General features: G+C 40.4%; 2 protein-coding genes across 5 annotated transcripts in view; one reads left to right on the forward strand and one right to left on the reverse strand.

Annotated features, from left to right (window-relative positions):
- Nucleotides 1-8,518, forward strand: part of LOC308177031 (uncharacterized protein) — a 263,641-nt gene extending 255,123 nt beyond the window's left edge. The window contains exon 7 of one of the 2 annotated variants that reach the window (XM_080553628.1): nt 6,840-8,518. In XM_080553628.1, the coding sequence (XP_080409754.1) occupies nt 6,840-6,899 (60 nt within the window). In that variant the 3' untranslated portion in view covers nt 6,900-8,518. Of the gene's footprint in view, nt 1-4,420; nt 6,804-6,839 lie in introns of those variants that run through there. The other variant, XM_080553627.1, reaches the window with a different exon arrangement.
- LOC308177032 (uncharacterized protein) overlaps nt 1-26,030 on the reverse strand; it is a 136,751-nt gene that overhangs the window by 55,008 nt on the left and 55,713 nt on the right. For 2 of the 3 annotated variants that reach the window (XR_013938808.1, XM_080553631.1), the window contains one exon: nt 17,856-25,947. Coding sequence is in view for 2 of the 3 variants with exons in the window: in XM_080553631.1 (XP_080409757.1) it covers nt 25,824-25,947 (124 nt within the window). In the remaining variant the exon portion in view is untranslated. Of the gene's footprint in view, nt 1-1,757; nt 1,810-17,855; nt 25,948-26,030 lie in introns of those variants that run through there. The other variant, XM_080553633.1, reaches the window with a different exon arrangement.

Below are 26,030 nucleotides of genomic sequence, written 5' to 3' on the forward strand. Positions count from 1 at the left end.
ACTCTTTCAAGGGCCAAGCAGATGGCTGGGAGATCCACAGAATGGAAACCTGCAGTTCTAATGGGGACAGAAAAGTATGTGTAGAGGGGGTTGTTTGTTTGCAGTTTTTTAGTTAAATCATCTCTGTGTTTGATAGCTATTTACGCTCTTTTGCAGCTAAAATGGTAGTGCATTTTTGTGGACTCTTCCTTTTCAACAAAGGACTGAGGAAATTGCCACACTAATTCTCTGAGCTTCCTAGCAGCTCTCAAGCATAACCAGAAGAGCAATTCCCAACTTTAAAATACAAAGGGAAACAAAAGAATAAAAGCACGCAGAGATCAGTTCAGAAAGGCCCTTGAAAACTTGAGGCAGCTATGGCCATGTTCCCATAGCATTTTGAGTGGATGCTTGGGCCCATACTCAAGACCAAGCCAGCTTTAGCTGCCCTATGGGTCTTTCGTGAGCACTTAGGATCATGTTAAACTTTTGTGCAGCCGGAAGTGTCGGTCAGCCTGCTGTGCAACTGGATAGACTGCACCTAGGCCCTGGCAGTTTTGATGTGCATTGGAGGGGCTCTACACTTCTGCAACTACAAGACATGATGACCGCAGGCAGGCAGAGCGCATGGGGCAGCAGCCTGAGCCTAGTGCACACCATCTGGACCTAACAAAATGCTTTGTTGCATTAGAAAAATACTACTAATCTTGCATCTGCACGTGGGGAAACTGAGTCATAGCATAGGAGTGGTCCCTCTCCATCAGCAGGCCCAGGCATTCCCAGGGATCCTGTGCCCACCAAGCAAGCATGGGCTTCTCTGGAGGAGTGCACGCGCACACACCCTCTCTGTGTCTGTTTGCATGTATTTGCTGTATAGCTGTCCCACACATTTTCCTTGCTAGCCTGTCATAACCATTACTGAAATATGCTTATCTCATATATGCAAATAGCAGGATATTTATAAGGTTCTTTGAAATTTCCATAATTGTGCTGTAAAAAAAAAAAAATCTCTTTGCTTATCTCACAAAGTGTTGTAACCACGGTGTTACTTTTATTGAAATCCAAAAATCACTCGGCAAAATAAGAATAGTTAAAAAACTGACAATTTTTTATATTTTTGAAATGGAAGAAAAAGAAAGGGAGCAAACTGGGTTTTATTATTTTAAATTAGAAAGTTTAATGCTCACCAAAAAGGATATAAACTGTAAATGTATTTTAGCAGTTCCTAGAGAAAAAGGAAGAGGTTTTAATAATAACACTGTGTGCTCCTATATCATTTTCATTAGAAAAATCTCAGAGCACTTTCTGCTTATTAAAGAATGGAATGCCTCAGAACACTCTTGGGATATACTATAGAAAAGTAAGGTAACAGATATAAATCCACATTATGCTCTATACTGTGATTACCTGGAACTTCCTTGCCACCTCGGGGATATACAGCTCCCCGCTATGGCTCAGGACTACCCTGCCCTCCTCAGCACAGCCTAGCCCAGCTGTGACTGCAGCTGGCTGCAGGCAGCAAATGCAGTGCAAGGGACTTGTGTCCAATCATTTGGTGGGTGCTGGACCAACACCTGGAAGGTATTTCCCAAGCTGAGGAAAAGAAGCATTTAACAGCAGTAGGCCAAGCATCAAGCTGTGCTTGTCGTGGGCTCCTGCCACCTCATGTCCTGCCCTCAGGGGGCTGTGAGGAGCTGTGTGGGGAGCTCTGGGATAACCCTCTGCCTCCTCTGGGGAATCCTGGCCTGGCCCTGGCCTCACATGCATGGGTTACTCACCAGGTGTAGGAGCTCTCCCAGGCAGTCTCTGACCACTCATCTCGAGAATGACCTGGAGAGGACAGGAAAATAAGATACTTTCCTAAATTTAGCAAGAGTCATAAAATGTACACTGGAACAACAAAAGGAGGAAGAGAGGATGTAAAGGTAGAGGACATTCCCTGGGCTGATGAAGAAAATAATGTTAAAAAATCCCTGGTGTTTAATTTCAGAAAATACAATAGGCTGACTGAGTGCCCAGAAGAGGAACAGCATGTTAACATATCTTAGATAAACAGGAGCCAAACTGTTAGCCTGACAGAAAAATGAGAAAACCCATCAATGCAGTGGGGGAAAATAATAAATTAAAAAACAGATGGTTCAAAGATGTGATTGCATCTTCAACTTCAGTGAGAGGAAAGAAGGGGAATACATACGTATTACAGGCAGGCCAGGAACACAAAAGCTGGAAAAATATACACGAAAAGAAGAGGCAGTCTCGTCATAATGAAGTTAATTAAAATAGCAGGACCTCAAGTTATTTTAGGTCCCAGTGGTAGAAACCCCAGAATTCCAAGCCCCATTCTTCATTAATACAAAAAGTTTCCTATTTCATCCATGCTCAGAAAAGAGACCTCTTCCTTTATGTGCTAGATAGTGAGTCAAGGCAGATGGGAATTATTCTGAGCTTGGAGAAAACAAAGAAGCACAAATTAATGGATTACTGGCAGAAAGGCAGTTTAAAGCACTTTGCCAAAGCACAGTTTAGTTCTACACTTATTCTTCATACATATTTTTTTCTGCAATTCTGTTTAGATCAAAAATACGCGACCAAGCAAAGATGCACATCTATATTGTGTATAGACTGGAGTGGGCATTAAAACAGACAAACAAACAAGCAAGCAAAATAAAAGCAGACATTAAAAAAAAAGAAATGTTTAAAATGACCGGTGCAATCGTTTGCACTCAGTACACAGAAAGCTTGCCAGCCTGATCTCATCCCACAAGTTCTGTGTGGGTATATATGCAGCTGTACCTCTGTCACACATATATACACCGATATACTACTGTTTTATATGAGGAAATACACATTAGTTGCAGAGGGTCCTCACAGCCATAGGCACCCTGGCCAGGATCCTTGTTTTATCAGAATAAGTTTTGCCTTTGGCTTCAAAAGTGGCAGGGTTTCACTCTATTCCTTTCCAGCATTAAAGCATAAAACCTGTAACTCTACTTTCTCTGCCTAGGACTATATTTCCACCACTTATGTGAGAAGTCTGGAAGTGGTTTAACTGTGGAAATTAATCATGCATAAACAATTTCAGATATGATACCAATATTATTTCAGTCATAATTTGGCAAGATGATGGAGGCAGGAGCCCAAACTGTACTTGTATTTGAATGCTGTTGATTCCTTTGTAACGCTTAACTCTCAAGACCTCAGTTTTATATCCCTTGGGAACAGAGCCTCCCTGTGTTTAAGGGACTGGAAACAGAAGACGAGGAGATGTAGGTTCAGTTCTTGTTATATGACTTTCAACTGCTTTCTTAACTTCCTGCCACCTATTTTTTTTCCCTTGTGTAAAATTAGGATAATGGCATTTCTTCATATGGCAGCAGCTTAATGCATTTATGTCTAAAATACTTAGGTGAAAGGTGCCATAGATTGCAGAGATTATTGTTTATTATCACAACTGCTATTACTGCTATTTCTGAGAGTTTCACTCAGGTATATAAGGGCAAAATATTATGAACATTTTGCCTTATTTTGAACTTAACAGCAATTTTATTCTGAATTAATTCCTTTGAATAAAATTGTTTCTGAACTACATCAACTGGGGACCAGCTGCTGACCCCAAGTGTTTAAGAACTACAGATAATCATGGATGAAAAGAGACAAAAATACATTTTATCTAAGAAGTATCTACGGTTGTGATAGAGTCTGAAATTAAAGTATAATCCAGAGAGAGGGGGGAGAGAGAGTATTCTTTAATTAAAATCAGCTACCTCAAAAGATGGATATTCTCAGGAGTGAAATTTGCACTGTGCTGAAGGCTTTCCACTTAAACCCTTGATGATGCAAGGAAAAAGAATTCTCAAGAAGAAATATTGGCATTAGCTGATAGCCACTTGCCACTGCACAATACAGCAAAATTTGCAGAGGAAAAATATGTGGACAATAGAACGGAAACATGAACAAAATAGGAAGCTATCTGAAACACAAACCCATGATTATCCAGCAACAAATGAATAGTTTGGCAAGGAAAGAGACATAAGATAGGGACTCAGAGATAGAGAAAGAAAAATTAAACCAGAAGTAGCAGAGATCAATGAAAACAATCAGTACTTTCTGCCAGAAGATATGTTAAAAAGACTGAAACTGAGGTTTTAGATAACTTGTTCAAAATGATGCATTGTCCCACCCACCATCTCCATAGCAATTAATGGTCCTAGCCAAGGACAAATTATGGTTAAAAGAGTGGAGATTTTATGGACTCCCGGTGAAAGGCCATAGGTGAAAGGCACAATATCCATTTGCGATAGTTCTGGGGCTCATGGTGATAACGCCTTTCTCACCTTTGGAGACAGATTGCTTCTGGGAACATAGGAACCACAGAGCACACACTTGAGGGGAGTACTCTGACGAGTATTTCATAGTGAATCTTGTTCTGTTCCCGTTTTAGTTACCATCACAGATGGCTTCCTGCAATACAAAGAAGGCTCCTGGCAAGGCAGTTTGCTGGATAACATTCGAATTGGATGTGATGGAAGTATAACCTTACAGAAACACTCATTCACCAGCATTTATTTCATTGTGTTCAGTAGCTACTTTTGCACTGGCACTGCCTTCCTCACTCTGCACTCACACACTAATCTCTCTTGCATGAATCTTGTCTAACGGTTGTCTGCAACTGGGTGGTCCCTGTGAGAAGTGGTAATGCTGCAGTTAGTGAGGAAAAACGTTATTATATATATATTTTTTTTATTTTTTTTTTTCTGGTTAACTGGAGAAGCTGCTGCAATGGGATCAGGGGCTCTCTGGCTATGTCTGCAGGGGGCATGGGCAGTGGCGTGGGCAGCAGCAGAGGACCCTCCCTGTGCTCTGGGCACTTTATTGCTAGGGAGAGGATGTACAGAGCTTCATTTCCTATGAATCCCTTGCAATTATGCTGTACATGATGCAAACGTTTTTCTAGAAAGAGTCTAAAATCAAATTGTTTGTATAATATTGGCCACACAATATTGCAGCTAGGTAGAATGAGATGCATAGCAGGGGACTTCTTAATGCATCAGATTCAAAAATATATGTAAGTCTTGGCTGAGTTCAGGTTCCCAAAAAGTCGTTGTGGATTCAGGATGAGTTGCAGTTCAAGCAGAGGGGCTGGCCAGTCATTAAAGTACTTCATACAGGTACTCTGGCTCCTTCTCCCAGACCTTTGAAGGTATTTTAATATCCATAGCACTTTAAGTGTCTTTACCAAACTTGTCATTAGTTACCAGCATCTCTTGAAAGGAAAAAAGAATTTGTGGCAGTGAAAGAGCAAGGCCTTCCTGGTGATCTTTCTTACATTGGAAATTGGTGGATCATAATGAGCTGAGTAGCAAGTCTCAGAGTTACAGTTTTTCATAGCAGCTCTCATCACTCCTCGTTTGCCCAGTTCTGCCGGCCTTGCTTGCACAGATACCATAGTCCTGTGGAGCACCCTTGAGCATGCAAGATGGCTGTTTCGTGGGAGAAGATAAGTTCTGAAAGTCCAGTGATGGCGGTACATGCTGGCGAGCAGTATTCACATGTTAACAGATTTCCACTTAAACTGGCAAATAGGAATGTCTATGTTAGAAATGCTGTGTGAAAGCCAAGGCAACAAAAGTCAAAATGTGCATATGAGAATATGTGGTACACACAGTATATGTCACAATGTTTACCATCACTTCAAAACATGCACCCACCCACAGTTCTTCACTAGCGGTATCCTGGAACTTCTCCAATTGGGATTAGCTATATGCAGCAAAAGTCAATTAAAATCAGCCATTATTGTACAGATCATGAGATCCATAGTGCAAGATACCATGCTCATCCCAGATGCTCATTAATAGCAGTGTGTTGCAAACAAGTCCGGGACAATTGCATGGGTTTTGTATAGTTTTCTGATTGCCTTATTTGCTCAGTTAGCATATAGCATTTTCAAATGGGTTGGATTAAAATTTTTAGCAAATAGCAAATTCCCCAGAAACACAGTCTGTTGCGTTCTGGTACTAGTGCAAATGTAGGTCAGAGTCAGTAAGTTGGTTTAGCTAATGAAAACAGAGAGGGGCAGAAAGATTTGGGGAAAGGGGAATTATGTCCACCCAGCTTGCTAGAGGAGGACCTGTTAGCGCCAGCTCACTCAGCTGCTTTTACCAAGGGGCCTGCTGCTGTACGAGACATGGTGACTCATCTCTGCATCATATTTGTCCTACATTTTTAGTTTGTACAGCAACCACCTGCTGAAAGAGTGGTGTGCTTGGTTGGGCTCCCTCAGTCTCTTGTGAAGCTCTTCCACGTAGTTAAGAAAATGTGATTTTTTTTTATGGGAGGTAAGCTGCGTAGGCTTGTGTACAGGAGCTCACATAACTGTACTACTCTAAAAGTCCAGTTCATGCCACACTTTTATTTAAAACAGTATTTACTGGCCTCAATTCAGAGTAACCTGCACAAAAATGTCCTTGAGCCGAGATCATTCTCCTGGGTGGGTGCAGACTTTGGTCCTTTAGGGAGAGCCAAACACAAGCATGTATCTCACAGGTCCCTGGTAAGGGCTCGCCAGAATTACAGACCAGCAGTGATTCTAGCCCATGGAAGATCACAAACAGATTTTCTATTGAAAAAAGCATTAACTTAACATGAAAAAAGGTCTTTGTTTTAGAAAAAGTTTTCCCCACCCATACATGCACACGACACTTGTTTTTACGTCTTACTTTAAAATAAAATAAAATAAAATAAAAAAATAAAAATCTGTAATAAGCACAATTTTTTTTACAATTAGCAGGAATAAGTTGTTTGCTTTAGTGCCAATGGAAGTGTACTTTTTTTTTCTTCTTATACTGCCTTTTTACATTTAGTTTCAAGGTGAGATCAGTATCTGGAACCATGATGCAATTTATGCTGTTATCATTTCATGAACTTCTGCAAATCTGCTCCTGATAATGTATTATAATAATACTGATGATCAGAACTGGATTTGAAAATTCATGAAGACTGACGTCAGCTGCCACTGTCTGTCTGACCAGATCAGAAAATGAAAACAACTGTTACTGGCATCTATTGTCAGAGGAGCTCCAACTCAATTTTGCACACAGGTATGGACTATAAAAATTACGTGGCTACTCGTTTCATATACACACTAAATTTCTGAAGATTTTGAGACTTATATCCTGATCTCTGTTATATTTGTTCCCATTTGATTGTTCCACTAGTACCCCTTTAAAAGAAGCTTCCTTACTTTAAAGCCAAATGCAGTCCTCCCTGCTGTGATGGATTCCTTCTTTTTCCTTCCTAATTGGAGCCATTTCATCAGATTGAATTTTGACAAAGATAGTAATTGTCATCCAATTTTAAGGCAATGACAAGATCAATATGAATTCTCAAATGACAAGTATTATTACTGGCCGAACACAAAGAAACAAAGAAAATGAAAAATCCATGTTCTAGAGATCAAAACAGTTTGAGGCACATGCTTGCCTTGATCCACGTGTGTGTGAATCCTGTTGACAACAATAGACGCTGTGCATGTGGATGGATGGGGTAGAACAGATGGCCTTTGCCAGTCAAATAGCGAATGAAAACGAGCACCCAGTGCTTTAGTACATTGCAGTTTCGGTAATGTGGGAGTCAATTAACTTACCACCAAATAGGCTTGCGGGGAAAATTACCCACAGCCCCATCTCAGAGAATTCTGCTTCTCCTTAGCATTTTGTACTCCTTCTGCTTCCTGAATGTCAGGAGTAAATACTCAAGAAAATCCCAGTCCTTTAATGTGAATATATTCAATACATATTTATGGAGGCAGAAGTACTTGATTATTTTTATAACATTGTTTACGTGAGATGATTTGATTAGTTAATGGCCCAAAGAGTTCAGATAGGACTCAGTTAAGGATCTAAAATGTGCTGCAGCATCTTTAGATATTTTCCCACGGTAGTGGTTTTGGGACAGATTCTGGCATTTATGCATAATAGTTGCCAGATACTGTCATTTTATTTACCCTGGAACAAGAAACTTCTCCAAGGCATTTGACCCTCAGAGCTCAGCTCTTGTTCCACATTTTCTACTCAGTGTGTGTTCAAGTTACCTCTGTAGGGCCGCTATGCATGCATTCATCTCTCTAGTAAACCAACCTTCTGCTTTCCCGCCCCCAAAACATTAAATCAAAGGAAATAGACACTTTTCTTTTCTTTTGCAGTATTTATATTCAAAATACAGTTTAACTGGGGAAAGGGATTTTGGCAAAATAATACATGACTGTCGTACTAATTGGCAGCTGCAATGATAACAACCATGACAAGTTTTAACTCTGTCCACTTCAACCCAGCCAAGTCATTAAAGGTTTCCAAGCAGAGGATTGTGTTATGAAGCCTAATAGACGCTGGTAGCTACATCGGCATCCCTGGATTGCTAAACACATTTTTAACCACCAAATGCAGGTTCAGTAGGATTTTGATCCATGGAGGAAGGTCTCAGCCAAGCACTGAAAAGATGTTCATTAGCCTCCAAAATATAAATAAAATATTTACAAAGAGAATAATTGACTTTTGATGTTTACTTCAGGCTATGGTTAAGCAGGCAGTGTCTGTACTAAGCAATGCAGTGACCACCTGCCACAAATGCTGTGATATTTGACAGATCCCTTTCTGCCAAGAACTATAATTCCTATTTAAATCTAAATAGAGGAGCCATGAATGCAGATTTCTCATCACAAAGACGCTGATGTTAATCCCCAGTACAGAAAAATAAGAAAAGCCAGAACGTTTTATTGGATTTTATATGGAAGATAATTAAACAGTATTTCTTCTTTACTTGTTATACAGCATCCCATCAACATTCCTGCTGAAATTTGTTTATAAAAATGCCAGAAACTTTTATTACATTTATATGTAAAAAAAATATTAACAATTTGTATATTTGAACTTACATTAGAATAACAAAAAACAGGTAAACAAAAATGACCAAAGAATGATACAAATAAATGGAAAAAAAAAAAAAAGAATAAGGAAGATGCAACACTGTTCTCCAACATACAGTTTTATATTCTAAGCATGCCAACAAAATAAATGCTTATGTGCATATGTATGTATCATATATATTCAAGTACCAAGCAGTACTGAAAACCTAATCTCCCAGAAGTTAGGAAATGCTAGAATTACATGTGCTTGCACACCTTTCATTTGGCCTTTTTGCTTGTATACACACAGACGTATGCTATTTTTTTCACACACACATCACACAAAATGGTGCAGTGTAGGCAGAAAATTGGCTGGCAGTATGATGTAATCTCTGAAAGAGCTGCTTTGCAGAAGCCTGTTTCTTTTTTGCCCACAACCCAGTTTGGTATTTTGGATGTACCCAAGGAAGTTATCTTAGCATGTTTCCCAGCAGGTGGGTGCTGCCAATCTGAGTCTGTAAGAGAGTGTGTCTAAGTGTGCATTTAAAGCGGGCTTATTAATAGAGGGGAGGCGGGGGGCGGGGGGAGCTGTATCCAAGGTTGCATCCTCGGCATTTAAAAATGTTTCAGTTCAGCCTGTGCTGCCATTTACTGCATTATGTGATGCATGTGGATTTTCCAAACAAAGGATGTTTATGAGGAGAGTATATCTTAAGATCCTTTTCATGACTCCTCAGACCCCTCTCCAAGCAGATGGCCTGACAGTTGCAAGAAAACTATTCAGAAGCCAAAAGTAGCATTTAAAATTCTTTTAAAAAGACAGTTTGTTCTCCATACACATGTACAGTGTAAGCAGGTACTAACTCTGCAGCAGCATCTTCCAGCGTATTCCAGCTCTGACAGCACAGGCGGAAGACTCGCAGGCTGCGAGGCGTGCAGCCTCCCGCCGCGCCAGCAGCACGGCACAGGACTGCCATGTCGCGTCAGCGCCCCGATCCACTCCCTCCGGGGCTACTTTCAGCGCTGGTTCTTGCGAAGGGGACCATTAAAATTCAGACTCCACTCACTGCTAGCTTGGGGTAATATTGATTGGAGGTACAAGAGTTTCTCTTTTACACTCAAATTAGGTTATAGCCACAATGAAAATGTTTACTTAGCATTTACAAGCGCATAGAAACAAGCAGGATTAGTGAAGAACTTTCCAAGGCCATGAATATATTTAATTCCATTCATTCATAGCCAGCCTTGACTGTTACCTAGCTGTAGTTGAAGTTCATCAGGGAAAATAACCAGCTGAGATCCAAATAACTAAACTTGAGCCACTTGACCATTACTAGGTTTCTGCATTCTGGAAGAAATCTGTTGGCAGTGACTTCACACAGCTGCATTTACTGACTCTTTTAATTGCCTTCTACTGAACCTCCTGCTTGAAGGAAGAGAGCACTCCCATATCATACACTTGATAAATAAATAATACCGTCCCTCTGGAGAGGAAAATTCCATCTCTAACTAATCTAATCACAAGGACAAGGACTAACCATCCTTAGGGTTTGGGGCAATTGTTTGTATTTGCTTTTCCTTAGCCTAGGTAACTGAGGCTTATTGTTTGTATCATCTAATTCATTTAGAAATATTTCTGAAAATTTTGCCTAATAGTCTGCAGCAATGAGTTGCAGGGTTGGTTATAAACTGCACAAATGTTTGCAGAATTTTTCCTTCACCTTTCCATGCGTATTTGTTCTTGAGAGAAAACAGAATAAATAGCCTCGTCTCTCTGCTTCTGTTATATCATCTTTTACTCTTGTGTTTTGCAAACTAAACAATGCTAGTCTTTTTAATCACCTTTTAGATGGAAGCCTCTTTCCTCATGTGTTTAATCATCTTTTGCTGCACGTTTTTACTGCAGAGGTAACTACATATGAGCATATTCACCCCTGGAGCACTCAGTAAGTCTACTACAATCAAGTTTTAAGGCTTAGCAGAGGTTTTTGTCTTTGCTCCTCAAACAATCCTTGTTCATCTCACTCTAAATTCACTTTAAGAAACAGAGTTCCCCAGTGCAGGTGCAGAGATGTGCAAGTTAAGAAGTGAGGAACAGGACAGAGAGGGCTGGAAGGCTTCATCTGGCATTCAGCAGTGTGGCCACCAGTCCCGACTGGCTGCAGAAGTGAAGGCAGAGAGAGACTGGGACTGGGTAAGAAATTGCTTCGTCTGTATGAGGATGAGCTTTTTAAGCCTGTATCTTTCAGATACGACAATTTGTAAATGACGCTTGGTTCCATCTTCTTGGGGCTCATCTTTGCTTCAGCCTGCCTTTGACCTTCACCTGCACTTTGCAGTACTGCAATATTTCAACAGTGAGAGTAGGTTCAGATCTGGTGCTACAGCTTGGCTCAGCCCAAGTGGGAACATGAAAGCTAAGTGAGAAGCTGGTGAAAGGCCTCAGGAAGCAGCACACTCTCCAGGTGGGACTAGCATCCTCATGGGGGTACAGTCATGGCAGTTGTTACTTCTCATTTGGCCACACTCTTCTGTCTTCTGTCCTACAGATTTTCTTTCATCGCTTTCTGCATCTGGAATGCTGTGTGTATTACAAAGGCCAAAACTTTTGCAGGGAGAAACCAGTATATTTATCCTTCAAAGGGGATGGTCAAGGTGTATGTAGATTAGCTGAGGAACAAGCTCAAAAATGTTTTGTGTTGGATTCCCATCATCTAATTTTAGCCTTCTGAAGCTTGATCATCGAGTCCAAACTTGTTGCTTAATGTTCTCATGCAGTCAGTAGAGAGAGGGGTTGGTTCATCCTGTCATAAAACAGGGGTCTGTGATAAGAGGAATGGTTTCCTGCTCTGAAAGTACCTCTCTTTCCTTTGGCAGATTGGAAGATTGCTTAGGTGATGAGGTAGGTGATTCCCTTTATGGGCTGTAGTGCTGCATAACTAAAAAAAATCAGAAATATATGCTCACAGATCCCATTCAGTCTTGGTGTGAGGACAAAAGAGCTCTGCAGCACTGGAGGCTCTTTCAGACTCAGGCTTCCTTACAGCAGTGGCTGGAAAGAGTAAATATGGGTCGTGCAGTTACAGACCTATTGCAAAATATGCTACATCAATCAGCAGTTAGATTTACATTTACACCGGTGGTATATGGTTATTAAATAAAATATATGATATACAAATTGGGGCTTGGGGTTGAGGAGAGGGTGGGACTTTTTTGTTTTCTGTTTTTTTTTTCTGTTTTTTTTTTGGTTGTTGTTGTGGTTTTTTTTGTTTGTTTTTTTGGGGTGTGTGTGTGTGTGTGTTTTTTTTCCCCTCAGCTAGTTATAACTTCTCTCTCTAAAGCTCTTAAAAAAATAGTTAAGGCACTGAACTTCCCTTTCAGTCTTAAAATTGATTCAAATATATCTTGTCCTTGGAAAGTTCTTTGTTAATCCTGTTTGTATTTTTTTTTAAATGCTATGCAAACATTTTCATTGTGGATTAATGTGCTGTTTCAAAGCAGTTGCAGTTGAGATTTTAAGATTGTTGTTAATTCAGAGGAGGAAACTTCTGTTACTATTCCGGTTCTTTGGAAACTATTTCATTCAGTGCCCTTTCTGAAGCGTTGCACTAGAGTGCTAAATGAATACTATAAAAGGCCATATTAAAGAGGATTGTATATAGTTGACCAGGGTTCATACCAGGGACTAGTTTTAGATAGTGTCTTACATTGAAAATATGATTCCTCAATTATAGCTCCTATTGCAAAAATGAAATTACCTTGAATGCTTGGTCTAGTAGGCTTATTTCTGAGAATACAATAGTAAGTGGTCAAATTCCTCCTCACAGTAAAGCATATCTGATTTTTAAAAATGAAATAGAGAGAGAGAGATGTGAAAAGCAAAGTCAGTCACAGTAGCCCTCAGATCAGCAAAAGGACAGCTTATACAAAGACTCTTTCCATTTGAGTAGCCCCAATAATTCCAAGATATTCTGAATGCTTCAAGTAGGAGTGTCTAAACTGCCTAATGTTCTGCCAACTGATTCAAGACACTGCAAAGAGGGTCAGAGGGCCAAAGCAAATATGCAGAAGCTCTTAAACACATTCACACTATTCACAGACAGTAATCAAAGTGATTTGCAAATACATCTTAGAAAAATGTAACATCTTTGAGACCACAATCATAAAAAATAATTGATACAATTAGGGGACTGATGCTGCATTTGGTGTGGCTGCAGCAATTTACATTTATTTCATTTTAAAACTTTTTTCTTTTTTTTTTTTATCTCATGACCTGTGCAGATGCTTTATGTGTGACTTCACAGTGCATAGGATCTGACCGTGTGACTTTTCTTAGGACACACCAGACCTTGGCCAGACAGCTCTGGCTGGCAATACTGGCAGGTTGGTCTTGGCATTTATTTTGTTGAGTGCCTACTGCTACTGAATATGCACACAACCTCAAGGCTACCTACTGCGGTGTTCCTAAACAATCTGCTTTTCTAATTCCAGGATTACAGTGCTTAAAGGCACATAAGAATGATGAACATGTGGAAAGGATCTTATGTCCTTACATCCACAGGGAGTTTTGTGCCTCTGTCCTGTTGGCATTACTCATGTAAACCTCTTGTTCATCTACTTTGGGAAGACTGATTTGTTCAGCCTTTGGTGTTTTCAGCTGTTTTTGACGTGCTAGCTGAACTAACTCAATGATTGCTTATGTGTATGAGAATTAATTATAAATTTTGACTGTATAAAGCAGTCTCGTGGACTCATGCTTCATTAGTAATCTGATCAGTTAGCCACTGCAATGCAAACTGGCATCATTAGCACTGCAGATACTATAGCCAGAAGGCAGTGGATATTTGTGTGGTACACAAGATGCAGAGTTTCACTAGTTCCTCGCACTGAATTCATAACATCTCCTCCTTACCAGGGTAGCATGTGATGAGATGATAGAGCACAAGACTAGGCATTGAGTACCCTACTGAAAACTTGACCTATGACAAAGAATCTGTCACTTTACCGGGGAAAGCAAACTACTTGGACTGCATTGGTCTACTTGCTGGGCGTGGACCTTGAGACTCTTGTGCAGTCACTTCTTCAGAGCCATAATAAAACATTCCAAAAGCTGTTGTTGAAAAAGCATAACACAAAAGTGAAGTGGTTATTTTCTTTTTTAACCACTCTCTTACCTTATGTGTAAAATAATTAAAATGGTTCTTAGGAATACACAAAGCACTTTGAGACCCTGACCCACCACCTGCAGGAATCTTATTGTTTGCTAGAAAAGAATCATTTTTGTTTTCAAAAAAAAAAAAAAAAAAGATGACAAAGAAACATTTCTTTCCTGTATGCATTAGTAAAAAGGATTAGACAGGCTGTAATCTTGGTCAGTCTGACTTCTACAATTATGGAAAATTACAAAGATTGATGTTCATTGCAATTTATCTTATTGCATAAATTTGTACAGGATGAATCTTCTCTTTTGAAATACATATTTCCTAAAACTAGCTTATATATAAAGTGATTTCTTTTTCTTTCTTTACCCCATCAGATTGACAATAGACTATGTAGGAAAGTGCTGAAGAACACAAAAAGAAAAAGTTGGAGCAATTCTAATTGTCATGGCAATATCCTAGATTTTTCAAGAAGTTCGGTTCTGTTTAGCTAGTCACTTTAATTTTCCTTCACTAACTTGTCTCCATTCTCTGCCATAATGATAATTCTTTATATGACTGTCAGCCCTTTGCATTGTGACAGCTTAAATTAATGTTTTGATATTTCTCTCTTTGTAAGAATACAACAAAGAAGACAACTGCCAAGGATAGGACAGAAACTGTATGAATGTAAAACAGACGTTGTGCACCAATAAAACCAGAAGGAATAATTTTCATTTTACTGCCTTGTTAATAAGCTTTTGCAACAACTAATCATGAAGACTGAGTTCTGTAGTCTTGTGTGGCCCTTCTGCTTCATCTGGATTGCACTAAAGTTCTTTCTGGAGACCTTGGATACTTCTGGAAATACTTCAGCCCATTTAGGTCAGGGAGGTTTAATACCTAAAGCAGGCTGATTTAGCCTCTAGTGCTACACTAACAATATGTGTAAGCTTTGGTGGATTAGCTTGTTTTACAATCATAATCATAATAGCACTCATTCACAGCTGAAATATTTTGCAAACTAATGTATGTACATCTCATTTTTACATACCACCTCTCTAAACGTTAAGAGGATCAATAATGTGAATTCCAAAAGGAAGATGCAGGAGAAGATGGAAGGATTTGGTTTTGCACTTACAAAAGAAGTGGTGGAAAGGAATTACCTTAAGATGTTGAGGTTTACACCATCATTCCTGTTCTTAACATATGCTTTGAATATTCCAACTACATCTGACATTGCTTTAAATTATGCTTGACTTCAATGAAGATGGTGCTTTTTCCAATATTATTTTAAAAATCCCTTTAAAAAGATCTAAAATATTCAGATTCAGTTTAAAGTTTCAGTATAGCTGAGAATTTAGTTACTACCTTCACTCATTTTTATCATTTTCTGTTTTTCTTCTCACACATTCCTTCAGGACCTGGCCTCACCTGAGAGATGAGGAATTTAAATGAAAGTAGAGCAAAAAAATCAATTAATCCATTCTTTGTGGCAGAAGCCACCAGATGATGCTGTTACTCTTACAGCTTCTTAGCATGTGAGCAAGATTTCAGTTTTTGAAGGAATGCTGCATTGTTATTAGTTTAGTTTTACAGTAATCCTCTGAGAGAAACGAGTAGCAGAGTGTGTTTGCTGCTTTATTCTCTATATTAGGATGCAGTTCTTGGGATGAATCACTTTCATTGGAGTTAAATTTCAGTAGCCAGCTGAGATTTCTGGAAGTAGTAGGAACTTTTGTGATGACTGCAGCTATCACTGTCACAGAGTTTTGTTTTGTTTTGTTTTGTTTTTTTAAAAAAACAGGTTTCACTTAGGAGAAAGTCCGCATTATTTTCTGTTCCACCAACAAGTAGGTACCAAACCCCCAAATTCTGTCACTATACAGAAAGGAGTGATAGTTGCCGCACATGGAGGACACTGAAGCACTGGGTACTCTTACCTCTGTGGATATGATGGGCCGTATAAAGGAAGCTGCAAGGAGAGCTCTGTTTGGATCACAAACCATCCTTTTGACCTGTACCTCTCCCTCTTTGACAGAGTGCTGGTCCCAAAGAGCTTCAAAGAATAGATCAGCAGTGTGTGAAATACTATTTATCTTAATGGACCACAAGTGCTGAAAGCTAGGGATGAAAAATTTAATATCAGATTTGTCAAATATTTCACTTGCTGATAGGATCATTTTAGCAGAAATGACCAATGGCAGTGTGTATCCATCAAATTGAAGGTTTAATATAAAAAATAAATAACAAAGGAGATAGGGCATTAAGTGGATGATTCATTTATGCATTTTAATTAAAAATCTTGATTGTTTAAATGCAAATGAAGCAAACACAGTAATGCCAATGCATTGGCATGCTTAAAATCACAGCAGCAGCAGAGATTTGGTTCAGTTGGGCATAAGGATGATAGCAACCTGAGTGAAACCTGTGAGAAAGTTTTACTGTATCTGCAGAAGATATTGCCATCGGCTGTTCCTTTCTCTGCTTCTACCAGCAGAAACAACACCCACAGCAGTCATCTAAAGAAAATTAGAGCTCATGCTTCAGCCAAGCTGTTAGTGGACAGTGAGTGATCTGTTAAACTAGGAAGATTTACTGAAGGGCACATGTCGATGTTCTAACATCTCTAGATCTGAACAAGGCAAGATTAAACTAGTCTGCCTATGCTAGGAGAAGTGACATGCATATACCTGAGATTATCTTTGCCCTTGAATTTCAAAGCTCGACTGCCATTTTATGTAAAATAAGTTCTGTTTACTTTTTATAGATTTTATAAGAAAGAATAAGCCAGCACGTACAGAAATCAAGTAAGCATGCTACAGAGCTAATGCACCCAGGCTTTGCTAAGCCAATTAAGCAATCAAATCAAGGTCACAGCTGAGATGGACTCAATAGATCAATGAGATTGAATGGCCAAAATTAATACCCAAGGAAATTAAATCAAAAGAATAAGGCTGGAACTGAACTTGTTTGGTTGGTCTTGGATATTTATGGAGAAGCTGTTTTCCTTTCAGTCTAAAGTCACAGCCAGAATTCAGCTCAAAGCATATGTGCCTGGCCAGCAAAAGGTACAAGTACTCAAAGGATGTTTGTGTCCACCAGGTGTAAGGTCTGTGCTGGTCCTTCCCAAGTGACACTCTGTAAAGCAAAGGGTGATCCTGACCTGTTTTATTTAAGGAGGAGGTATAATATCCATAATGCTGGCAGCAGCTCTGCTTCATTATTTTTTTCCTTAAAACCCACTGTTGTAACAAGTTATTAGCCTGCTGTTCTGATTTTCTCCTTCTAACACAGAGAAAATCTTTCCATAGAAGTGACACAGATGACAGCCAAATCAAGCAATAACAGCTTTGGGGAAAAAAATAATAAATCCAGAAGAATCTCCCTAATTATATGCAAGATGTGCAGAGTTTGGTGTTTACTTTTAGGGACCTGTATGTAGTGCTGTTTCTCCATTATAGAGTGCAAATATGCAAGTGTGTGTTTGAGATAAGGCAGTATCGTCCTGGTATAATGAAAAAGAAATGAAAGGAAAGAGTTCAAAATGCTTTATTTTTTGGAATCCTTCACTTGTGGTATTGACAGAAACCATAGCAAAAGTTTCAGGTAGCATGCAACTTATAGTCAGAAAAGGGAAAAGCTTTATGTCCAGAAGCTGTCCATGCAGGCTAGAAATGAGTGTTCTTCTTCCCAGCAAGGTCTTCACTTCTTTAAGAGTCCTACTCATGATGATTAGGACCAGATCTTCCTATAGCTTATTCTGGAAGAATCTTGGGCCATGTGGCCACCAGGATGAGTGCTCACCATCACTAGCAATACCTGCTAGTCTAATCGCAGGTTGCATGTCAAAAAAAAAAAAAAAAAAGAGAGATAGAGGGCAGGCTATAAAAACTGATCTTTACTTTCTGGCTTAATGAAAAAATTAAGTGGACGCTACGGTAAAATACTTGAAAAATAAATTATTTCTCTATGAGTCCTTTCATGGTAATTACTTCCTCACCCTACCTTAGGCAACTAATGCAGGTAAATATCCTGCCAAAAGAAAAATACCTCCTTTATTATTCTGTCAGGCTAAATTTCCTTCATAGAGGTTTTTCTAGGTCCAACTGAAACTGTTTGCAAGAAAGATTTTCTCTTGAACATAGACTGAGCAACCCCAAGTCCAGAGAACTGGTCTGTGAGACCTGGGACTGCTATTCCCCTTCAGCAGGAGGGAAGCCCAGAGCGGGGGGCATGTGGAGCCTCTCCTCCCCTCACCACATGCTTCATCAGCAGGAATTAATTATCGACTCACCAGGTCGCACCAGCCATCTGCCACAAACAGCCACGTCAGGGACACTGGCTGAGATGTGACGGAAGGGCATGTATGAGAGTTGGGCTTTTAACTGAAGCTGGGAGAGGGAGAGAAAAGGAATTTTTTTTTTTTGCTGGTTGGCTTGCATATCCCCTCGGATTTGTGAAGCCTGAAGCTTGGTTGCTGACCGTCTGTGCTACAGCTCGGCACAGAGTACGCCGGTGGCTGCTGAAACAACTTGTGTGCGCGACTGTCACCCAGCGTGAGGAGCGGGCTGCGGAGCCAGGCCTTCTGTTTTGGCAAAACCCAACAACGCTGCTGAATTAAAGACATAATGGAGATTTTTGGCAAAATTGCAACACAGCTGCCCAAGGTCATCTCCAGTGAAAGTAGCCGAGGAGGTTTACACAGAAGATGTTAATTGGATTTTCGTGTTCTCTTTAGAAAGGTTCAGAGCTATCAGATCTCACCATGCTACATGCTGCATGAATATGTCCAGTGATATTGTGAGCTGATTATTGTTCAGTCTTAACGGCTTTCCATCTCCGTAACAACGGTATTAGCATTAATATTGTGCCCAAGGCTCTGAATATGGATACTAATGGAACTCAATCAGCTCTTAAAGAACAAAGGATCCCTTTTATATGGCACCCTGTGACAGTCAGAGGATTGGATTAGCAACTTGTCAATCCTTTGTTTTGCAGCTTTTTTTTTTTTTTTGATGCTTTCTGAAATACTTGGATAGTATGTAGAATTACATTATCTGAAAAATGAATACAAAACAGTGAAAGCTATGTGCTATTCCCTGCTGACCTGATTATTGTCGATTATTTAACTAAGTAGCCAGCATACCCCTTAATTTAAGTACTGAATTCCTGCAACACAAAATGCTATCTTTTCTCATAAAAGAAGCCCAAGAAAGAACAAGCTCAATTGCCAATTATGCTTCTTCCATGAAATCTCTTCTATCCCCTTCAGGATAGGTTTGGGTAAAAATATAATTGCAGTGGATAAGGAAGCTTAAGAAAAGACATAAATGAAAAAATGCTATGTGTTGGCATCTGATTGATCCATTTGAAAGGAAGAGAAGGAGAATTTGACGAGATGGTAAGGAGCTCATAGTTTGTTTCGAAGGAACCCGGCATTTTTAACCTCTACAGGGTGCTGAGCTATAATTAAGAACAGCAAGTCAGTGAAAAATCTATTTAAACTCCTGACAGCTTTTCTAGATTAGTGTTTTTGACATCTACATTCACTCTAGCAAATCACTAATGTGATTTTTTTTCAAAATTATATTTTTATTAGCTCTCTGCATATAATAACAAAGTGAAAATGATGTTACAGCCTGGACAGGTCTTTAACTCAAAAGCTCAGTACTTGCAGTGTGCTTAATTAGCTGCCTGATTATTGTTTTATTCTGAAAGATGTTTTGTAAATGTGTTTTCATCTATAAAGCATCTTTAAAGTGAAAGCAACTGTTTGATTCTGTTAGTTGGTGAAAACTATAGCAAGCTCTGGATAACAAAGCACTGTGATTAATTCATGTCAAGATACCCATCTCTGCTTTATTTTTTTTCCCCTGAAATGGTTGAATTACTGAATAACAAAACAAATATTTGGATAAACATTGAGTTACATAAGTCTTTCCAAATAATAATTATTCTGCAAGGGAAGAATAAAGCTCAGGCCTTCTAACTTGGGTATAGGTACAATATTTTGAAGCACATCAACAGTCTTCCTCAAACTGTGAAGATCTTGCAATAACATTTAAGTCAGATGCACTGTGAATGTGTTGGTTTTAATTTGATAGCAAAGAAGTACCATCATTAATTAGAATGCTTTCAGATTAGTGTTTATGTTGCATAATTCAACATTTGCCAAAGTTCAGGAAAGATATGCACTAAGTAGAAATTATTACTTTGATAATGCTGCTACATTTCCTCTCCTTATTTTTAATATGGCTTTTTAATTTGGGTAATGAGTATATATCACTAATCATTTTGAAAGCCTATTACCAACACCAACCAATCCGTCAACTTGAGTTAATAATTTACTTTATTATAAAAATTGGAACTGGACACAGCTGTGGAGGACCGAAGAAAAGAAAAGAAAGCCTCCTTAGCAGATAACCTATTTTCCTCTGTGCACGAAATGCCCCTTGTTCTGCTGGGACTTGTTTCCCCACTGCTGGAACTCCATCAGTGGCCATTAAACTCCTGATCAAGGCACATTCCACTGCAGGGCATTTGGAAATTAAATGCTCAAGGAATTAGAGGAAGACGGTCTTCTCCCATACTTAATTTTCCTGTGTATTATTAGTAGCTGCCTCTGCACTGCTAATGCCCTTCTCCCACTGTGTAGGCATGAGCTGGCAAGGTCATTTATTTTTGAACGTGTTTACTGGAAAAATGCAGTTGCATCTGAATGATTGTTTTGGGAAAAATAAAAATCTTTGGATGAGTCATAAGAGAAGAAAAAAAGGTCATTTGAGAAGATTTCAGTAAGAGAAGAAATTGATAAAGAATATGGAAATGCATTCTAATTAGAATGAAAAGTTTGAAGACTGCACCCTGTAGTGAAATTAGTGTCTGCAGCAGACAATGCTCCTCATTAACAAACCGGGACCTCACTTTTATTACACTTAAACCAAGATTCTTCACTGTGTCCTACCACTTAAAAATATGCATCAGTGACCACAATGCTCATGCCATTGGTTATTCTTAACCCTCTGCATTCATGAGCAGATTGAAACTTTGAAAGAAGCACGAGTTGGAAGAGAGATGCCACAGAGATATGGAGTATATTATGCTGAAATTGAATCTTCCTTTGAATGTTGGAAGAATAATAAGAACCCAGCCTACTGAATCATGTTAAACTGCAGCATTTATTTATTTTTAGTACAGTTTTATTTGGTGACAATGTAGTCATTATAGCCTTTTGTTGTTAAGGTGTGTGCATACTTCTATTTGAAAACCTTTGCATAAAAAATGCATGAACAGTAAAGCTTTTAAAACCAACCTACTCCAATCACAGTTACAGTTCCCCCCCAAGTTTTGATATTTTCTCATGACTATGGGTCATTTTATAGGAAGTGGAGAGAGCAAAGAAGAAAAAAATATATATTAAAAAAAAAAAAAGAAAAAGAAAAGAAAAGAAAGAAATGAGCAGACTTTCCAAGAAATAAAAATTAGAAGTATTTTCTTTAATAAGATCTTGCTTCGAGATGCAGCTGAGAGATTGCTGGCAGGAATTGTGGTCCTTTTCTTCCCTGCAGCTTCTACACCTTGTATTTCCCTTCCCTCCCCTTGTGCTCCAGGCCCAGCAGATGAGTCAGCCTCAGTCAGGCCAACATGCCCTGGAAGTGGAGAGCTGTTTGCAGACAATGCAGGCAGCCCAGGTGACGCACAACTAAATACAAACCAAACCTGACATGTTCCAAGTCAATGAAGTACCTTTTCAGACTTCCCAGGGCAAAATTCCACCAAAAATCAACTATTTGCACACAGAAAGTTTAAAGAAAAAAAAAAATACAGATTGCCATTTTGCAATGGAAAAGAATTTCCCTGAAATATACTGAGCAGCACTTTATTGCTGCATGAAGCCCATGTGCTTCGAAAGCAGAAGCTGGGTCTCCAGCAGCTGAGGCAGCCCCATCGGTCCCAGTGCCTGCCCGTGCCTCTCAGCTCACCCGTCCCTGTGCTGCGTGAGACGTGCTGGCAGACACTGCACCGCTCGAGTCGCCGGGTGTGCTGGAGTTGGCCACTGCTGGTCTTGCAGAGCTGCTGTGGCATTTTGGCGGGGCTGCTCTGTGGGCAGGAGGCTCGATTCCCCCAGTGCACCTGTGTTTCCACCCACCCGCAGCTTGCAGTGAGCACAACACGGCTCTGACAGAGATAAAACCTGACTCGCATATCAAGAGAAGGCTACTTCTATTTACTCCTTTAGTCTCATGAAAGAAAAGGGGGAGCTGAGCGTGTAGATAAAGGTAATAAACAACTCCAAGCTCCGGTAGCATCTGAAATGATTCTGCTGTTTACGGTTTCTTTTGGCTACAAGTAATTCCGTGTCTGTTAAATAGCCAGTGGCGCCTTCCTACTGATAGGACCAAATCCCAGCACAGAGCCATCGCCACAGGCAGGAGGATGACAAACAGGAGGCACAACAGGTACAAGGCAGAAATCCGTCTTAAATTCACTTGACTCGTCTGCTGTTTTATGGGCCTTGTTCTCCTCACTCACACACTTGTATTCCACTGGTGTCAGTACAGCAACTTCAGTGAAGTCCTCCTGTGTAAGAGCACTTCAGACCCTCCAGACACAGAAGAGAAATGCTTTTCATGCCATGGCAGAGCCTGACTTCACGCACACACATGCATTCACACACACACACACAAACCCCATCCTCACAGCTCCTGGTTTTATTCTTGCTGTGCAGCACCATTAAGCTATTGGAGTAGATGTTTTTAACCAATTGGTTATTTTCACTACCTGCTTTGGCAAGGGAGCTGGAAGAAGTCCAGCTGCTGAAGTGCTCTGAGCTCCACGGGCTCCACCTGGGCTGCACCAGCCGCTGGGGGCAGGATGGGGCTGGGGCAGGTGGGCACACTCCGTGGGGATGGAGTGGGGGATGCTGGAGAGCTGCAGCTAATTACAGTCAAAAATCATAACTTTAGACAACTCTAATGTTTGCAGCTGGAAAGACTTAAAAGCTATTTGCTTCTAATCTCCCTCTGACAATCAATGAATTGAACAGTAAATGTTATTAGACTAATTTACTGTTCATCAAGAGTAAGAAATGAATAGAATAATTTACTATTCATACATCCAACTGTGTGACATGTGTACAGATCAGTTTGAAATAAAAAGCAACATTAGGGTTCCAGTTCTCCTTCCATACCTTTTTTTCTAATTCCAATTTATATCCATTCTCATCTGTCAAGTTGCTCTGGCTCTGCCCCAGTGACAGAATGACCACATCTGTTTGGGTACACATCTGTACGTAGGATAATTTGCCACCTACCTAACCAACTCAGCAATTTCCGTAGGGGGGAGCAGTAACAACCTGCACAGCTGTAAAGGAGGCACCTGCTAATTCTAACTGTCCTATGTGGGAGGCATTTACTTCCAGTTTTGGGGCAGCTTCCATGAGGATGCTACAGCTGTGCTCCATCTTTCTGCTGAGGAAAGCCCAGTTATTTGGGCATTTGGAGTATACGAGGAGGCAACTGGATAAATTGCCCTTTCCAGGCCAAAACTGGGATAGCATTAGGCATTTAGAAATGCTGAAGACCTGCATTTCTTACAGAATCTGGCTATATTAATGCATGGAAAAAACAGACCTATAGCATCTTTGGTCAAATGGTCTCTATATTCTGGGTATTAAGGCAAGAATACCAATCACTCTCTGGATGCCGCAGACCTGAGCACAAGGAAAGCACATGGAAAACTGTGGTCTAAAATGACTGGAACTGAGGTTCTCAGTGGAGTTCATCTCACCGGATGGCATGGATGCTGTTCTTCTCAGTGATGGTTTTGTGGGTCAAAATTCTGGGCTTCCTGGCTCTGGTAAGAGGTGTGGCAGCCCTGGTGGCTTTATCTCCCAACCCAGCACAGCACCAATGTCCTGCATATTAACTCCTCTCAGCTAAATTCACTTTTTCTGCAAGTTGCACCAAAAAGAAGCAGTTTTTCAGTTCAGAGGAGATAGCTGATAAGTGCACAAAGATAACTTCTCACTTCAGCTGCATAGGCTTTCCAGCACCTCAAGAGATCCCACAGTTTTTGTTTTGATAAACAAGATGCCATCCACCATCTGCCATCTCCCATTGCCTCTGTCAGGAAGTGCAGTTTGGAGAATTCTTCCAACTGGAAGAGTCTCAGCTGTCTCTGCACTTCAACACTATCGTTTCTTGTAATCTTTAAAGATCTGTCCACAAGCTCTGAAATGTTAGTATTGAAAAGCAAATCAGAGGGGAAAAAAAAAATCCAACGTTGAAGATTTAGGAAAGATTTTGATTTTAAAACTAGAACAAAAAATATCAGCAACAAAGCAGAAAGTCCAGTTTTATCTTTTTTTTCCTAGTTCTGAGCTGCATGCTTTTTTCCTAGACCTGACAGTCAGGCTCACTTTTGTCCTCGCACAACACCATCAGTCAGAGAGATCTCACCAGCCAAATGGCACTTCAAATCTCCCAAGCAACCCTTTTTTCAGAATGTCTCCTTTCATACATATGAAATGTAAGAAGAGCTCGGGAAGTTCCTCAGATGAAAGCTTTCCTTCCAAGTTGTCACCTTTGAAGAAGAGCCCCAGTGCCAGATGCTCCAGTGGAATTTGCCATTTTTCGTGACTAGCAATAGGAATGGAATGCAATCTCCAAGCCACGCTTCCTCTGGAACATGCCACATAGAGTCTGGGTTCATCTGGGGCCGTGCATCTTGCAGGACCATTCACACAGCTGACCCCCATGTAGACAATTTGCGGACTCTGAGCCAGGTGAGGTTATTTGCAGTATAGATTCAGCTGGTGGCAGCACAGTTGTTATGAGAGTGCCATTACCGTTACAGTGTTAGCAAGAAATTGTGCCAAAGGCTGGCTGTGATCACGCAAATAGTTCATGGAGGAACACAGAGATTATGATTACCTAGTACTGCAGTGAAGAAGACACCTGAGAAAAGGTGCTCATGCCCATGGGGTAGAGCACTCGCTGCCAGCAGGGACATGAGGGCCAGGTGCAGCTCCTGCCCCAGAAGGCAGAAATGTTGGACTGCAGAGCTGACGGCTGACTGAGCTGCAGCCAGCTCCGATCTCTGTGCTAGGCAATGTTTAAAAAATAGAATCAACACATCAAATGATGTGTCATGTAAGTTTTCCATGTCAAGGAAAATAGCCCGAGGCCCTTCCTCCCACATTTGCTGCTACAGCAGCCAGACAACCTGGCCCTCAGATTTATTCTGGTCTTTAATCAGGCAAAATCCCTGTGATCTCTGAGGTTGGGCTTCATGGTTTTGGAAAGAGATTATATGGTTTACTAGAAGGAAGGCGCTTGCCCACTGTTCTAGAGGTCTGCGGTCACTGTGAGAGTCACGCTCATTGTGCACCACCTGCTGAAAAGTGGGAATGCTCTCATTTGCCCCAGTCATCGCTTTGCAATAAATATCCAGCGTAGCTGCTTCAGAGCCATTACTCATGCTATGTTTCCTTCTGTATACATAAAAGTAGATGCTATCTAGCACCCAGATGATCCCAAGTTCCGTTTTCTAGTGCTAGTTTTCTTTATTTTTTCTGCATACTCTTTGTGCTGAAGTTTACCTTTCTCCATGATTACGCTGCCCCAAGAACAAAGGTGGTCCTCCACAGACCGGGCACAGTGAGGCTGTGCAGGGAAAGTGGCCACGGTGATACTGCCCCTCCATGCACAGATCATACTTCCTTCCCTTTGTAGCTGTCTCACAGATTTCCTTTGACTTGGGGGCATAGTGAGCCATTGGTTTCGCCTTTAGGCAAATGTGTGTTAGCTGACATGGGCTGTGGTCACTGCCATCTCGAGGTAGAGTAGGACCATCACAGTGCTCACAAATGTTCCCATTTCAGATTCACAGGACTCTGAGCCATGCAGGTCTCTTACAGGAACATACCTTCCAGGAGAGAATAGACATAAACCCAGATAAGAGCTTGGGTTTAAAAATCAAACCCTAAACAGGATTTTAGACCAATGTGC

The sequence above is a fragment of the Anser brachyrhynchus genome, assembly GCF_964034855.1.
Source record: "Anser brachyrhynchus genome assembly, chromosome: 13".
In the NCBI taxonomy this organism is placed as follows: Eukaryota; Metazoa; Chordata; class Aves; order Anseriformes; family Anatidae; genus Anser; species Anser brachyrhynchus.